At 43.9% G+C, this 18735-nt stretch overlaps 1 protein-coding gene across 1 annotated transcript in view; it reads right to left on the minus strand.

Moving 5' to 3' along the window:
* Window positions 1–18735, minus strand: part of ctnna2 (catenin (cadherin-associated protein), alpha 2) — a 413128-nt gene that overhangs the window by 71124 nt on the left and 323269 nt on the right. Inside the window, exon 9 of the mRNA XM_036516446.1 lies at window positions 11834–11986. Within this exon, the coding sequence (XP_036372339.1) occupies window positions 11834–11986 (153 nt within the window). The remainder of the gene's footprint in view (window positions 1–11833; window positions 11987–18735) is intronic.

Genomic DNA, 18735 nt, shown 5'->3' on the forward strand with positions numbered 1-18735 from the left:
CAACAGAGGGCTCTTCAACCCCCGGCCTTGGCTTTGCTTGGACAGCACTTCCTTATTTCAGGCTGTGGTACCCGCACACAAGCACAGAGCATTCTGTTTCATACCCGGTGATACATGCCACTTAAAGGATAATAGGAATAAAGAAATGAAATGTTCTTTTTAATAAGTGCTTTGCCCTCGCCCTGCTGTAGAAACTTCACTTCCCCAATCAGTCATAAAATTTTTATTTTCCAGTCAGTTTACTTTGCCCCTCATTGAGAGTCCACTCTGAATGATTATATCTTACAGGAGAGAAATATCTAATATCGATTCAAAGGAAGCAATTTCCTGTCAGATGCTAAACACTCCACAGGCCTAATCTCACTGGGTCAGCACTTGGTAAATGAACTATAACAGAAAAAAAATCAGAGGGTGGATGATGGGAGAAGTTTTTTTTTGTGGTAATCCAAAGTAACAATGCATTTCAAAATACAGAAAAGCATTAGCCTATATGCTTTCATATAGAACTAATTGATCCTCTTATCAGTACAACACAGTGCAGCTACAAGCATGTTTCCGCAGCGGTAATCTCAAGACCATTCCCAGAGGAGAAAGAAAGCGTTTGCCACACATTTGATTCAAATGGATGACACTGTGGTGTGTTTATTACATGTACATTACATGTACATTACATTGTAATGTATATGTAATTAACAGTTAGAAAAGACAGATAAGTGCAGCGGTCTGTCCGCGCCAGGTATCTAGAGCCACTAGGACAGATGAGGCTTCTCCTGCCCTTGACTCGTCCAGGACGAATCAGAGCAAGACTTTAATCTCAGACGCTCTCTGAGACAGGAGGAGAGGGGAGAGGCGGTTGAGGGCTGTCTGGCGTGACTGTGTGACAGCCATTGTCTCAGATCAGCAACGTGGACGAGCAGCTCGGTGGCAGGCTTGTCACATGACAGCCGAGAGACTGGCGTGGGACCACCGTGTCATCGGTGTCAGCGCTTACCCAAACGACAAACACAGAACGCTCACTTTATACTGTACGTAATGTAGAGACTATCCATCAGCGAACTGTAGCGCTGAAAATGTTTTTATAATACCTGATAAACAAATGCTGGTATCCAGCCGTGATGGGCAGGAGAGAATGTATTACCCGTTTTGACAAAAGAATGCCGGCTATGATGAATTGCAGGCAAGACAAAGGTATTCTTTGGTACATGACACACGTCACCTCACTCACAGGCTATAGATAGATACAAATCAAAGATACATGTAAACATGAACTACCACGACAGTAATATCTATCTATCTATCTGTCTAACTTTCAGCCAAAAGGTTGCCGGTTCTATTCCACACTGTGGTAGTGCTGCTGTACACCTGGGTAAGGTACTTAGCTCAGAACTGCTTCAGCAAATATCCAGCTGTATAAGTGGGTAACATGTGAAAACTGTAACATATGTAAGTCTCTTTAGATAAGAGTGTAGATAAGATAAGAGTGAATAGACTGTAATATTTATCTATCTGTCTCTAACATATGTTTATATATATATATATATATATATATATATATATATATATATATATATATATATATATATAGACACACTCATGCATACACACACACACAAACACACACACACACACTTTAAAGAGGTGTCTGTGGACATACTGTACTGCATTTTAAGAGCAATCATGAATGGTAAGGCAGCATGGCCAGCTCCCAGTGGACAGAAGGCATAATTAGGGAGTTTATGCAGGCTGTATTGTATTACAAATGAAAGTCTTCTTATTCAAGGCACAGCACTGCAGCGCAATGTCAAGGCTTATTTCCCCCCCCCCCCCCCCCCCCCTTCCTCCTCCTTTGTCATACTTAATCTTCCATAATCCACTTAGTGTCATATCTAGAAAACATGACAGGAATTCCTGTAGAGTTTGCCACGTCTCATTGTGGAGGCTGGAGGAGGACTGGCTGGGGCTCTTGTTTTAAGCTTAGCTTATCTCTATTAGTAAGCAATTTAGGGGGAGAACTTTCAAACGTGTCACTGGCAATCCACCTCTATTTTTTTTTTTTTTTTCTCTCTCTCCCTCAGATAACCGACACTCGAGATTACCCCCGTAGGCATGCCACACTTCGGACGTGACCTTCTCCTCGCGTCCTTGTGGCGGGAAATCCCGCGAACTCCTCGGGAAAACGTGAGAAGCTGGCGCGCCTCCCTCCTTTTTTTCCCCCGATTTGTTAAGACGCAACGATTCTCGAGTTGTCTCGAGCGAGGTGCCCAAACTTAGCAAAGCAGTTTTTTTTTTTTTTTTTTACTCGCACATCTCCCCTTTACTGTTAACAGCCTGCAGGGAAAAGCCAGCCACAATTGGCTATTAAACAACAATTACAGAGTATTCAATCGGATATGAAATGGCTAATTCCAAGGGCTGCGGTTTCAATTTTGTACAACCTCTTTATGTTTCAAAGCTTTCCAGCGCCGGGATTTGGACCAGAGTGCTTTTGTTCAACGCTCGATTGTTCCCAACACACTCAATTACTGGATGAGGGGTGATTAGGTGCAAACACGTACACGGGCTGATCTTAGCACAACGGAAATGTTCCCGAACACCATAATAACAGGGCCGCGCGATGCAAAGGGGCGATCAGACGTTATAAATACATCGTAGATGTTATTCAGACCCGACCGAACGTTTAATTACATCTCTCCTGCAAATTGCCCCTACAGACTGAATCCACAGTTAAATAATAATAAAAAAAAAAACCCTTCAGGTTTAATCTTTAACTCAGCGCTGCCATGCTTGATAATGGAACATTACAAAGCTACGCTTGGAAATTGTTCACATCTAAAGTTTAAAATGGCTTAAAAATACTGTACACTAACAGAATACTACAATGGTAATACTGCTACTATTGCCACTATTAATACTACCAATGATGATGATGATAATAGTAATAATAATAATAATAAATTTAACTGAATTATAACTTAAGTACACAATGCACGTGCAACATAATCACTGCTAGGTTCTTTGCAAACACACCCTGGACTCTTCTGAATAAATTCCTTCCTCAGGCGCTCTCTGGAAATCACAAGGTCACCGGATCAGTGGATATTAATCCCTCTCCTCCCGAGCCGCGGTGAAGTCAGCGATATCATTTCCCGGCCCTCTGCTGTGGTCACATTCGCTGTCACATCGCATATCTCTCCAGACGCTCAGATCGGCTGCCACTCCAGCGTCCCCGGGGTTACAGGGCCGATGTGCACACGCCGGCGTTTCACTGATGTCGGCGCGCGGGTCACCCGGTATCAAGACTAACACACCTGTAGGAGCCGCAGCGCGTATCCCAGGCTGGATATCTGGTTAATTGTTTCCTGGCGTTCGCCGTGACGTCTCGGGCCTGCTTCACGCTGAGCAGCCGATGTGACTACACTGGGCATATCTGTCCTTTATTTGCTGTAGGGATGCCTTCACCGAGGGGGCCCTGCACAGCTTGCATTTCGCATTAGATCCATCCATTTTGTGCACTTTTTTTCCCCTAGCATACATTTTTTTACCGTATGCAGGTGGGGGTTTTTCAGGTGAAGCCTGCTCGTGACAGAGAGGCAGGGCTCTGTTTGTGACATGAACCATCTGGTCCTGGTTTCCGTACTGCAATGCTTTTGTTACTGCCCTTAGTCTGAATGCTCCTCATAGCAGGAGAAAACGCTGCCTCCCAGCACAGAGTTTAATCTGACTAAAACAAAGCTGGACTTTTTAAAGCATTTTTGGACTGAACTCAAATTCCAGTCCAAAGTCCAGCGTTTAACCCTTATATATGGTGTTATTACCAGAAGCAAAAACATAATAGAAAATAATAGAAATCAGTAAATGAGACAACTTAAATGCATAAGAAAACAAAACAAAACAACACCACTGATAAGAGAGATCTAACTGTTCCTAAGATGTCAGGTTGATTGTTGAGATGACACTGTTCGATTCTGATTCTTACTAATTGATAAAAATGACTGATAAAGCTAAAATAAAACTGCTGCTCTTTGCTTCTCCTAACCCACAAATTATCACACATCCCTGTAATGCTATTGATCCATCTGTACTATATCACATTTTAATCACCATAAAGCACCGGCTAATACACACCTGCCAGATGTGATTGCTTTTACTGGGGGGATTTTTGACAGCTCCGAATGATGGGTCAGTGTCCGATAGCCATCAGCTAAGCTTGGGCTAAACGGGCGTGTGTGTCTACCAGCCTGATGGGAATGATGGCGACCCTTTAATTCCGCACCCCCCCCCCACCCCCCACCCCCCTCCTGTGTAAAACACGGCCATATAGAGATTCGGACAACTCATGTCTCCATTGATTCACCTCTGAGAGATTCTAAAAATAGAGCCGCACCCCGAGGACCCCGGGAGGCCTTGATGTATCTGTCCAGCCCCTGTCCCCCCCGTCCCCCCCTCCGTCTCCCCCCCCCCGTCCCCGCGAAAGAGGCAGCCGCCCGAGATTTCCTTGGAGGCCAATAATTCCCGGGGAAAAGGGATTATGCAGCCCAAAGGTCTGGGTCATCGCAAATAGACTTGTCCGACAGTGATCCATCCATTGGGCCTGTGAAGGAGACCGAGCTTACCGCTCTCGCCGTGGGGCAGTATTTCCGTCCAGCACCAGACGCGCATCACACGGCTCAAAGCCTAACGTTGCATTACATTACATTATTGGCATTTGGCAGACGCTCTTAACCAGAGAGACTTACATCAATTACAGGTTTTTACACTGTTATCTATTTATACAGCTGGATATTTTACTGAGGTAATTGGGGGTTAAGTACCTTGCCCAAGGGTACAGCAGCAGTGCCCCCATTGAGGAATCGAACCAGCAACCTTTCGGTTACAAGTTCTGCTTCTTAACTACTATGCTACACTGCTGCGATATCGGTCACAAACCTATAAACACACCATCGATGCTTCAGAATCATTGAAAATTGTGTTTAGTTTTTTTTCCTCCTTCAAGGTAAGCTTTCAATATAAACCCATGTGACTATGACTTCATTATCATGTCTTTCAAAACTCCAACTAAGAAATAAAAACACACAAAGCAGTCATTAAAAAGATCAGCAACCATATCAAAATCAGACAAATAAATGGTAAATTGTATGGTGTAATAGCTTGAAAAAAAGGATGTAATTACAGCTCAGCATATATCACAGACACGTCAGCCAAATGAGCTGTTAAATAGAAATGTTTCTTGCACCCTGCCGATTCACTGTTCCTTCCCAGAGACACGCTTTGACAGAATAAACGATATGCGACATAGAACCGGCTTGATCTAGGTACTGAAAATGTAGCAATGTGGATGTAGCACATACAGATTACATCAGAAGCACAGAAAATTTAGTTGGCTCAGACAGAACCTGAACCAGCTTTGAACTATCAAGTGATTATACACTAAATAATAATAAAAAAAAAATCCAGCAGACCACCAATCTTTGGCTTTAGGCTCACTATCAGGTTTTGGAATACTTGATAAGAGCTGGCCCCAGCTTTGATTCAGACTTTACCCACAATTGCCTGGGGGGCAATCCTGGCAGCGGGGATAAAGGTTGTGGGTAGGCCCCTGCCGTCTGGCAGCACGGCGGGACCGGATCGAGCACCGCCCAGGGGCTCCTTTCCTCTCACACGTTCTGTATTGAATGCCTACTTGAGCGTGACTGCCGGCTTGCGGGCCCCGCCACTTGACATTATCAAGACGAGCGAATGAGTGAGCGCGCCAGTCGGGGGTGGGGGGCGGGGGGGGGGGGGGCGTCCTGGCGGAACGCTGTGGGTCGCCAGCCACCGGCGCGGGCTTTTACGGGGGGGAACGGGGAAAAGGTAGCGCTGTTTCACCGTCAGCGCTAAGCCACCATCACCGCCGCCCTCGCACCTACGTGCTAATCAGGACGAGCAGAGCACGTTGACGCTAATGGCGCTTATTCAATTCTTAGCGGACCGCAGATTCCCGCCGCAGACTTAACGAGATAATGGGAAGGTTAATACATCCCTCCGCCACCCCCTTTGCCAACCACTCTCTCTGCGGTACATCAGGAGACTATTCCCCTGACCTTTGGGCTGTGTCCAAAGCAGACGCATTCAGCGACAAACTCACAGCACTCTCTTTGTAGTCCTCCCTTCAGAGACGGGAGATGCTGGTTATATCCTCTTACTTATATAACACATTTCCATCTGATACCCTGTAGAACACACAAATTAATGCAAACCATGATGCCCTGACGCATTTCTTCTCTGCCAATAGGAAAAAATATAAATTACTAATGATCCCTGCAAATTCGCAGATAAAACAAACACATTCTACTATACTGTAAAACGCAGTACATTGCTCTGGGCAAATATGCAAATAAAAAGATGATGTAGAATATAATGAATGCAAGATCCTAAGAAATGTATTATGCTTAGATGTAATATGTTACATTTAAAGTGCAATGCTTTTTATATTGAATATCCTATGCCCCCCCCTACAAGGAATCTATGCGCTGGTGTACTTGTAAAATCAGATTTAATCCCTTACTTTGAGTTTGACCTGACACAGGATTATAAAATAACACTCCAAGCACTCACAGCTGTGCATGCCAGAGAATGTGCAAAAAAAAAGACAACTTTATTGCAAATAAATACTAAATCAAACCGACGCCACTGACAATAGCAACATTAATCCATCTTTTACGCTTGTATTGTCAACCGTTCTTAACGTCACACAAAGAACGTGGCACAAAGTTTACAGAAAGTAAGTAAAAGATTTAAAAAATATTAAACAAACAATGCAAGGCCATTATATCTAAAATAAAGGTTTCTTCAAACTTTTTGCACACAACAAACAAAGTGTATAGCAGCGGGAAGGGGTAGCATCATCATAAGAACCATTAAAGAGATGAAATACGGATGAGCCGAGCTCCATACTCGTCAGATTAATGAGGAGAGGAGAGTGTATGAAACGGGTCTTTAAATGGGAGTTAAAAACTCAAGCGCCTCTGTTTTTATTAGTCTGGGGGGGAGAGAGTCAGGTTACGGCTCTGGGAAACGTGATGAGCAGGGACAAATTAAGGCAAAGTTCAGGACTGAAGGGGGGAAAAAAACAAGTCTTTATGAGGGGTCAAAGGTCAATGTGGAGTCTTAATGAACTCAGGTGTTTTTTTTTTTTTTTTCTTTTTTCAAAAGGAAAGGTCAATTACAGAGCCATCAGCAGAGCACCTCAGCCAATTGTGTGCAGCTAAGCAAGGACAAGAGGACTATGACTACAGGAGCTTTGGAAGAACGCTTCTATTCATAGGAGCTACGGAATGAGGCATATAGCTCACAAGGTCTATGTTTGCAGCTGCTGTTGAAGCTTGAGATAAAAAAAAAATCTGACTTCAAAGTGACAAGGGCATTTGACATAAAGGACACAGCCGGTGATTGACATTCCACATGAGATGCTGACATATTCTAAGTTAGGGCCATGTCTGAAGGCTATGACATCAACCGGGTCGCGCCTGGATAAAACAGTCCTCACCAAATGGGAAGGCATTTCTGAACAGTCAGCGCGAAAGTGGACAGTTAGGCTCCTAAGCGCGGCCCTAGTGATGTTAAGCTTTTGGCCTGCGACAACATGACGCAGAATCTGGGCTTCCATGCTGGAGGGAAGAGGAATTAGACACCGTCACCGTCACGTGAACCGTAGTGCAGCGATGAGGGGAGCCCGGGGGTGGGAGAAATCCACTCCACCGAGCAGGAGGCTCCTGGAAAACAAGGGTCAGTGAGAGGCGTTCGCAATTACGGGGAACATTCAGGTCTGATGACGGGGGTCACAGGCAAAGCAACAGCAAGAGCCCCTCTACCAGCGCCCTTGGAGTCTGATAAAGGGGGGAAAACACATTGCATGAGTTCTTTTAGCGGCTGTGGCGTCTTCAGACAGGCACCTTGGAGAGGTGGAGAGGGACGCACTGCATCATAATTACGAGGAGCAAAAAAGTTTGTCACAGTCAGTATATCTGGCCGGACAGCTCAGGTGGGTCGGCCAATGAGAGGGGCCTTCAGGTGCCAAAAAGGCGCCCTGCTCTGTGATGTGACAGGTGGAAGATCTAGAAGGGGACAAGGTGAGGAACCCAGGCCTCCTGACCAATCTCTGTTAATTAAGGTGGCGCGGACCGCATCATAAATATTTTCTCCTCTGTAACGACATGGGCTCCACGCCGTTATGATTTTTTTTTTTTGCAGCACAGTCCTCTCCAAGCTTATAAAATAATCTCTTTGGTAATTAGTGGCTTCTTCACCTCCATCAAGAGGTGATAATGAATCTCTGCAACGATTAAAGGCCCTCCGGTATGCCTGCAAACTTGCATTGTGATCAGTGCTACTCTCTGCGCTGAGCACACGAAAATAGGAGCCTGGAAAACAAAACGATTTTTATTTTTGTTTTATTTTTCAATCCATCAATCTGTTTGTTTCAGCAACTGGCAACTTAAGCGATTGCTGCAAGTTTAATAAATGTCAAAGTGGTGAAACTTCTATCCTACAATGAATATATTTAAATATATCTGTAAATATATCATGAGTGTCAGACTTTTTTCAAATTTCTCGACTTTGAGCGTATTGTACTGGTGATTGTATCTATTGTATTGCACAACAGATGTCACGACACACCACTTTATTTCACGTGCAGCACTACATGAAATTAGATTAAATCAATTAATTGAAATTAAATGAAACTAATTTAAGTTCTTGATTCAATTTATCATTAAAAAAGGAAGTTATGTTGTGTTATGTATAAATAACACATTCAAGCTTTAATGCATTTTTAATGTGTGTTAAATATGCTGGTGTGTCATGAAGCAAAGGCTGGCCATCAGGCCCAGTGGTAAATAAGACAGATAAGAAAAACACAATAAATCAAGGGGGGAAAAAAAGCTGTAAATTGAGTCACTGGCTGCCTTGTGTGATATGCAATTAAAAAACACAATTAAGGATGTAACAAAACAAAGATTACCGTAAAATGTAAAAAAAAAAAAAAGAAATATCCCTACATTACATTATTGGCATTTAGCAGAGAGACTGACATCAGTTACAGTTATCCATGTTATCCATTTACACAGCTGGGTATTTACTGAAGCAATTGCAGGTTAAGTACCTTGTCCAAGGGCCCAGCAGCAGTGGGGAATCAAACCAGCAACTTTTCGATTACGAGTCCTGCTCCTTAGCCACTATGCTACGCTGCCGCCCTACATCGGACTCATAGTCCAAACCTCTCCAGTGCTCTCGGTCTGCCCCTCCCACAGGCATTAGTTACAGCGCCGGTGCTGCGGTTCCCCCTGCGTGCGGCAGCAGCAGCGAGGGCCGGCCGAAGCGCCAGCAGCTGACAGGCTCCCGGGCTGCGGGGACACAGCAGGACGGAGAAAGAGTGCGTCCGCTCTGTGAACGCCGCGTCATAAGGAGAGGCTATTTTCTGCCTCGGTGTTTGAAGTCAGGAGGCTGGTCCACGGCACCCGGCGTGCTGTTCAGACCTAATGCGGGCTGGTGAAAAGCTTTTCTGGTGAGAATCACGAGGTAAATGTAGCTGCTAATCACCCCCCGTCCCCATTACAGCGTCCAGCCACACAGCTTAGACTTCAGCGTTTAGATTTTATACAGTTTTTACACCATTTATACTGTTTTTATACTAACATATTATTATTTTTTTTTTCAGAAGGGTGCAAAAGAAGAGATTAGGGATGGAGCGGGACATTCCCTCCACCCTAAAAGTTCACACTTTGCAGGGTGAGAGCCCCGTGACTTAGACCTGTCTCTCTCCGTGTTCTGGAATCCTTCAAAACCCGCACACAAGCATTTGGCGTTTCCCTAAATTTCTGTCCTGTCCTCCAACCCCAGGTTCTGTGGACTCAAAACATATCAGTCTCCATACCCCATCAGTGTTACAGGTAACCTGCTACACAGCCCGTACACGCAAAAAATGCTTCATTGCTTGGAGCAATATTAAATTAATTATAATAATATGTATTCTGAGGAAATACATCACAGCACAAAGCACAGTATGATGATTCTAATCCCGTACTATCAAATCAGATATATTATTTACATAAATACATGCAAATCAAGATCTATACATTTGTTTCTCCTTGTCTCAAATGGCCAATGACCAGTCATGACATTTTCATGACTGTAATGCGTTTATGGCCATAATGTATATTGACACAGGGTCCCATTGTGCTCATCAAGAGAGGCCCAGAACCCTCACACTGCTAAACGCTAAACGCTAAATGCTGCTGTGAGGAGAGTCATTTAGCCTCGTTGTGTCTCGGGGTAAATGTTCTCTAATGGTGTTCATTTCTGATCCAGTCCAGCACTGCAAATAATTTAATAACCTTTCCTGCTAACTGTAAAAGCCATTTGCTGTCCTGTTATGTTATGAATAGAGACAGGGATGAGGACTGTGTATCTCTGAAAAGTGGAAAGTGGACAGTGAATCCAGGAGGCGACACATTGGATGAAACTGGACAATACATGTTGAAAGGGTCCGGGGTTTCAGTTAGGACAGCTGCAAAATATACACAAAATATACCTACAAATATATATTCATACAGATCGCTGCAAGACTTGGGCTTGGGTTGGAAATTTTTTTTTTTTTTCCAACCCAAGCCCAAGTCTTGCAGCGACCTTCTTTATATGGTTAAATCAAAAACCAAAATGTATTTTCACATGACAGCACAAAGGATTGAGCGATCCAAATGTTTTTCAGGTATTACTTTTCTGTTCATAAAAAAAAAAAAGAGTGGCAACTTTGCTTTCATTTGTTTGGAGCGCACGGTGAAAAGTAATGGTACCGATCGGGCACATCACTGGAAACTGAGCAGACATTTCTTAAGGTCAACAGCACACAAAACACGGCGAGCGAGCAGGGCCTCGGGACGAGCGAGACACCTGAGAGCCGTCACACCGTGGCCCTGCAGGGCCTCGGGACGAGCGAGACACCTGAGAGCCGTCACACCGTGGCCCTGCAGGGCCTCGGGACGAGCGAGACACCTGAGAGCCGTCACACCGTGGCCCTGCAGGGCCTCGGGACGAGCGAGACACCCGAGAGCCGTCACACCGTGGCCCTGCAGGGCCTCGGGACGAGCGAGACACCTGAGAGCCGTCACACCGTGGCCCTGCAGGGACGAGGGGGGGGGGGGGTCTGCGCTTTGTCCACTTCCCTGACCCGCCGTACACCTGCTAAAACACCTGCGTCAATCTCTCCCCGCAAACTTCAAACACTGTGTATGAGGTGTCATAAGGAGAGGCTATTTTTTGCCTCAGCGTTTTGAAGCCAGGAGTTTCATCCGGGGTATGCGCCGCTCTGTTCAGACCTAATGCGGGTTGGTGAAAGCTCTTCCAGTGAGAACCACTGGGGTAAACGTAGCTCCTGTTTGTACTGGCAAATGAATCGAGGCAAACAGGAACAGCATACTTTCAGAAAACATATTAATATGCTCTCCAGAAAAAGAAACGGGTAATATGATATTTGAACACAGCCTAACATTGCCCTAATGGTTTAGTTCCGTTTTGTGAAACAGAAAGTCCTTGATAATATTCAATAAATTCAGGAATGTGCCATGCATTTGCAAGAAACAACACTTAAAAATAATGTGCTTTCAGATATAGACATGTGACTTAAACATGGGAACATTGTGTTGCCTTTTGCACCATATCATTTTGCTCTTAATATCCTGCACATGCATTTCCCTCTCACGCAGACGTGAGTAATAGAACTCTATGGTGCCCTACTTAAGGACACCTGCAATGCAAATAAAGGTTTCCGGATAATTGAGAAACACGGGGGGTGACTCACCTCCACCAGCTTGTTGGCGTGTTCGCGGAAGACCTGGGCGTACTCCTTCACCTCTTTCTCGTTGCCGCTCTTGGCTGCCTCGATGAGGACCAGCAGGGGCACGTTGGTCTCCAGGAAGGAGTCCGAGATGTGGTCCATCACCGCTTTCCGCAACTACGAAACAGGGCAAAAAAAAAAAAAAATTCAAAGATGAAGGGTTATCCACCAATGAGGAAAAACAGTCCCTAGATGGCCAATGGTGAGCGGAGTTCTCAAAGAGCAACATTAGTGTATGGACGCAGTTTCTGCCAAATATCATGGGACAATACCGAGATATATTTTTTTATTCCATTCATTCATTTATTAGTATTTTTTTGCTTGATGATGCTGGGTTATTAAAGGGACACTCCAACATTTTTGGAATTCACTTATTTGCCTTCAGCCCCAGAGTCTGATAACAATCTGTGCAACCAATAACAATCCAATACGTAAACGTATCCAATGCTCTTACAGCGACTATGCTAAGCTAGGCTAGCGGTAGCGCCGTCAGACTGGGTTATGGGTTGCACAGAGAAGAGAACGGTATATACCCTCTTATCAGACTCTGGGGCTGAAGGCAAATAAGTGAATTCCAAAAATGTTGGAGTATCCCTTTAAGCAGCTGCTCAAAAGCTGAGACACACAGAACCTGGGAATCGGAGACCCTTGAAACAGACAAGCTGCAAGCTAGGAGTAGAGGCGATCTCACATGGAACCAACAGGCATGGTACAAACATGCATCTGCATAAATGACAGCAGTTCAGACCCTGGCCCAACACGTAAAAGGTCTTTGAAGGCTGTATTTTAGCGTTGAACAAGAGGAGAGTTATTGTGTTTCCTGTTATTACCTTTATTATTATTCATTTATGTAGCGGACACTATTATCTAAAGTGGCCGTCGTGGCAAGATGCATTAAATGTGTATTACAGTGAGCGGCAAGAACAGGGTTCTGTGTAATTGGTACAACTGCTTTAAAGGCTAAGATTAAAAATGCATATGTCTCTGAATAAATAAGGCCTTAACACACAAATGCCATCATGTGATGCCATAGCCCTCTGTTCTAGGTCAGCGGCCATACCTCGCTCTCTCCGATTCAGGCGGAGTGCCCGCTGCCATCGCTCGTCAGCACTCATAAAGAACACATTATTCCTCATTCAGAAAAGAAAAAAAAAAAGGATTGAGAGGGAGGGAGACAGAGGAAACAAGGAAACCGGAGGCCGTGGATTGACAAGGGCAAACTCTCCTAACCAATAATAATTACCAGTCAGTCAAGCACGCACACACCTCGAGCAATTAAAAGCTAAACTGCCAGCCAGTAGTAGAGACAGTAATGAAGAATTATGGTTATAGAGGGTGGTTAATCCATCACAGTGTTTGAGCAGAGACCTGGCCTCAGCTGCAGACATGACTCGCTTGCTAAGTAAACGCGGCTAACTTGAAATCTTTCCTTCTGCCTTTTCATGTAAGCACGCAACTGCTCTTTTTTTTTTTTTTTGGTGGTACATCCACGCAGAGAGAGAGAGAGAGAGAGAGAGAGAGAGAGAGAGCCGAGTGAGGGTAGATATTCTTTTCAATGTCTCATGTTCAATTAGGTTCTTGAGTAGTTGAGCATGAAATTCTCCAAATAGAGGAGTGTCACAGGGTAATGATCTATCACTCTGTGCAGAGCTAATTTAGTCAAAACACTGAATGGAACCTTGGCTCTCCTTTTTTAAAATCCTCCACTATGTGTTCTTTTAATAATACTTATCTTCACGCAAATTTACAAGAATGCCATATCTGCCAACAGTTTTTCTTTTTTCCCCCCCAACGTGTTTAAAGAATATATTTGAAATGCTGTCAGATTTGACACTATTCAGCTATCTGAAAATGAAAAAAAAAAATAAGTGGTATTAAAATGTGTTTCTCAAGTGGGAAGAGAGAGAGCGGTGATGATACAGGAGACACAGATATCTCTTCCCTTCTGACACGAAACATGAGAGCCATCAGCATTCACTGAATACACTGATTTTCCCTCTCTACTCTCTCTCTTTCTTCTGTACTTCACTATCAGAAATGGGCGACACTTTCATGGTGAATCCAAAAGACCCCCCCCCCCACCCCCAGTTATTCTTATTTGATTTAGACCAGCAGCCAAACCAGCCTCTTTTCTTATGACCAAAGCACAAGAATCCAGACACACTGTTCCAGCTGGGCCTTGGCATGAATATGTATTGTGTCTGCCACACACTGTCTCCTCTAATACGTTCTGTAAAATGCAGTCACGGCCATAATCCATCGCTCGGTATACAGTGCGATAATCCTTCAAAAGGCCTTTGACATCTGCCCAAGTGCTCTCCGAACAGTGGGGAACAGGGATCACTCCATAATGAGCCAGCGACAATCTGCCGGCTGAACGCTGTAAAACACTTATCTCTCATGTCGTTTTCAGCTGGAACAGAAGTATAGCATGCAGTGTCACGGCTAAATTGGAAAATCAGAAAATAAATTAAAACAAACTAATTAAAAGACTATAGCACCAATCTCCTAAAGACTAAACACTACATTTTAGAAACAGAAATTGCTGGCAAGACAACATGTGCTGTCCTTTAAATTGCTGTGACAGACGTGCAAAGTTTGATGTTGTGTGAACAACCGGCTGTTTAATTTTTTTCTGTTTATTTATCCAGATGGTGAGTTTGGGCTGGCAAATTGCAGCCATGTAGATTTAATGGAGTCAAATTATGATGCAAACAAAAGAACTGTATGAAATAATTACGACTACACATATTACTTAAAGCTTGAGAGATAAATATCTTTGCCACCGCAAGATAAGGCCCTTGCACGATCTTCAAAGATGGGATTAGCATCCGTTTTGCAAATTTGCGTTTTAATGGGAAACTGTGTGTCTTTTAAGATTAGGCACCTGCTCCAGCACGAAAACAGATGTCTCGGGGAACTGTTGCTCAAGATACCCCCTTGCCAATTGCCTTTAATGTGTTTCTGTGCGTCGAACTCATCAACGTCACGTGAGACGCGACAGAGGCGCACCGCACCGTCGTTTCCCCCTCCCCGCTTGTTTGCACTTTGAAAAATAAAACGCGCAATTATATGAAAATAAATCCAATTACATATTTAAAAAAAACATTACCGGTTGTGCTCGGATTTAGGGCCTCCCCACGTCTTTGCAACGTTTCAATTGCGATTCCTCGCTGATAGCCGAGCCCTTGGGTGCGTGGAGTTTCTTATTAAAATGTCAAGAGCAATCACAGGATAAACGGCCGCGCGCGAGCAAAAGCAGCCAGCGCGAATGAAAATTAAGTAATAGCATTCATATTTGATATCTGGAGTGAGGAGAGGAGAGGAGAGGGAAGCGAGCGGCAGCGCGCAGCCCCCAGATAAGACGGCTCTTGATCTTCGCTCGCTCAGCTTCGGTCACCGGTTTGAAATGCAAAACAAGCATGCGTGCACGGGAGTGCGAGGAGAGCTGAAATAACTGCAGATAAAGAGCATATAAAGCCCATGTCAGTCGGTATGACCTCACTGGCGACGATGCGTTTGCCGGAGTTCACCCAAAACCACGGAAAATTTATTTTTTATAAGTTGTGCTGAGTATATCTTGGCTGCAGACCAAGATGAGTACATAATTCCACGAAAGACAAACATATTTAATAGAGATGGGTCAGAATGAGGGGAGATGCAGGGTGTGAGTTTATCTACGGCTTTTCTTTGGTCACATGACCAAACCATAATATATATTGTATGTGGCCTACTTGAGTTTCCATTGACTTTTAGCACTAACCCAGACCGACTGAGATCTCACACGTTCATTCTCAACATTTATGTATTAATTTATTTACATATGCATTTATTCTCAGTATTTACTTCTTTATTTATTTATTTTTAAATAATTCAGTGTTCTTAGAAAGCAAAAGCTGCATAAGTGTACATATTAAGGTCACGCCAAAACCAGCAATATGCACAGAACATTTTAGCTTACACACACACACACACACACACTAGTGCTAGAACAACTGGTGCCATGCTGAATAAAGAATAACCACGACGACAATCAAAAACTCTCTTGTTAAATTCTTGTCAAAGTGCAATTATGCCCTAATGTAATTTACAAAAAAAGATTTAAGTGCTGTAACAAGTAGGTAGGGGAACTGATATGGAGCCTGAAGAAGTGCCTCTTCAGTATTGGGGGAAGATGGCCAGATACTCTGCTGTCCTGGACGATTTAAATGATTACAGCCTACATTAGACACAATAGACTGAAACATTTTGCTTGTGGAAGATTTTCGCTTATTCATAAGGGCTTTGAACCCTCATAGCCTGTCAATCAACAGTAGACTGAGGGATGGTTATGAAAAGTACAGCTAGCACTTTGATCCATTTATATTTTGCATTGTATTTAACATACGCTGAATTATTTTGTTTGCCTACATAACAGTGTATTGCAGGCACAGAAGTCCTGCTTTGGCACTGAAATATGCACTGATTAAAGCATCTCTCCTGCTTGCCCTCACGCTAGGGAATGGAGTTTCAAGACAAGCAGATGTTTTGTTTTTGTTTTTTTTTTCTTTTTGTTTTTTCCTCCCCGTGCAGAACACATTCTGCATATTTTCTTATTTGCTAAAATGTACCCCCTGCATATTGGATCATATTTTAAAGGATACTGGCAGAAGGGATGGGACCTGAGATTCAGTTATCAGTCAGGAGAAGCCCAGAAAGCAAACCTGACAGAGCCATACATTACAATGGGCTGACAAGGGGGTGAACACATGGCAATTTTCCAATAGCTTAAATGGATGTGTGTCAAGGGAATACTAATTGCATGAGGTGAGGCATTTAAGGATATTAGCTGAGCACCGTCAGGCTCCTCTTCCCAATTAGACCTATTCATCAACCTTAATAACAGCCGGAAAGCTGTATTTACGTATTGTCTTCTCATTCTTGTGTCCTTAAGGGTATTCACAGGGCTGCCGGGAAGCTCGAATACCCTTAAGGACAAACCTTGCGATCGCATCTCTCCGAAGGGGGTCACTGCATGGTTAGCGCCCTGCCTCTCTCCAGGGCGACCAATCGCAGCACACTCAACGGCCAGGGCTTCCAACCCCGAATTAGCGAAAATATAGACAGAAAGTGGTATTGTCTCAATAATTCGCCAAATTAAAAGTAATTAGATGATAGGCAAATTAGCATGACATTCGGGCTGAAGCGGAGGCCTTCTAATTTGGGGAAAAAAAGAAAGAAAAAAAGAGGACGAGATATGCATTCTTCCTTTCAGGAGCCTTCAGTCTATTCCCCAGTTCCCACATTCAATCTGATAATGGTCCAAAAGCATCAGGCTTTAATAAAAAGGCAGCCCTTATAAAGTGGTGCAGGCCTGTGGTTATTCACCGGGAGACCACATATCATATGGCCTCATTAATGCTTTCATTTAAAGTACCGTAGCAGGCGAGGCGACCTGCTCCCTCCACCTATCTCCTCCAAGGGACCTATTCAAAACATTGGAGGAATAATAAAAAAGTACTAATAATAGCAAAAAAAAAATAAATAAAAAAAACTTGGAAAACTAAAGCCAGCATCTCGCTCAATGCATGAGTGCTAATGCGCACTTCTCCATTTGAGATGCGCAGTTGCCACTCGGAGTCCATTAATAACCGTGTCTCTAAAGGGGGACCTGCTTGCTGGTTTAAAGTTTTATTTAATTCGCTGTATTTGTTCGCTTTTTTGAAAGAAAGAAAGAAATGAATTAAAAATGAATGGGGGTGTCTGTTTGAGGTCCCCCTCTGTGCTTGATGTGAAGTTAGAACCGATTGTCGCGGAGTCCATTAACGAGTCAGTATGTTTATCCCGAAGACCATCTCCAGAGCTTCCGAGACAAAGCAAGACAATGCATCAGTACTGACGATATGTATTCACTAAAAGATTGAAGTGTGTACTAACATATGAGTAATTGTTTGTAGACAGCAGCAGTTCGTGTGTATGTGCCTAAGTAAAAAGTAAGGGCACTAAAGTTAGAACCAGGGGATTGTGGGTTCAAACCAGTTACTCCCATTACAACGAAAAGCTGTGTGTCTGTATTGTTAGCTCATTTTAATATGCATGGTTCTTCCTGCAGATTTCTGTCGTGTTTATGTAGATTGGAATCACAGTCGAGCTCGTTCACTTCGAAGCCCAAAAGCGGGGCTGTTAATGTGGAAGGGAGGGAGGAGGCGTTTAAACGAACACACTGCTCACGTTTCACTCGCAAATGGAACAGGCGTATTTCTCCTGATGCACGGGGGAGGGGAGGGCGGAACTAGCGCACAGATTGCTGCTTGCGAAAACATCCCTGCCCCTCCGCTTTACTGCGTTTGATCAGATCTGCTGCTGTCTCCATCAATATCGCTGTAGGGATGTAAATCTCACCTAAGCGAGGCTGAGCCAGATTTCTTTCGTTTTGTTCGTTTTAATTTCCAGCGCCGCCGCCACGGCAGCCGGAATTGCAAGCAAACCTATCCCATCTTCACAGGCGAGGTGGGAAACGCTTATCGCGCGTAATTACTTAATTGCTTCAGCAGCTAGATGCAGTGCTTTCGCCTTTGCGAAATTTACCACTGCCTGCATTTTAACCTACATCTGCTTCTGCATATTTAACCAAATCAGGCGCTGAAGCATTAAGACTTACTGCCCACATTTACAGTTACGATCTGTGTGGCAAGATGGTCTTAAAACTCTGACAAGAAGATGCATACAGTAGCGAGTAACAGCTCCCACAACACATGCAACATGCATATAGAATTAACAGTACAAAAGAGTTGATTGGTATTCAAAGTAAAGGGCTACGCTGATGATATTCTGGTCCCTTTTTTAAATGATCAGAAGCCTTAATGTGATTACATTACATTATTGTC

This window comes from Megalops cyprinoides, chromosome 22 (genome assembly GCF_013368585.1).
Source record: "Megalops cyprinoides isolate fMegCyp1 chromosome 22, fMegCyp1.pri, whole genome shotgun sequence".
Taxonomy (NCBI): Eukaryota; Metazoa; Chordata; class Actinopteri; order Elopiformes; family Megalopidae; genus Megalops; species Megalops cyprinoides.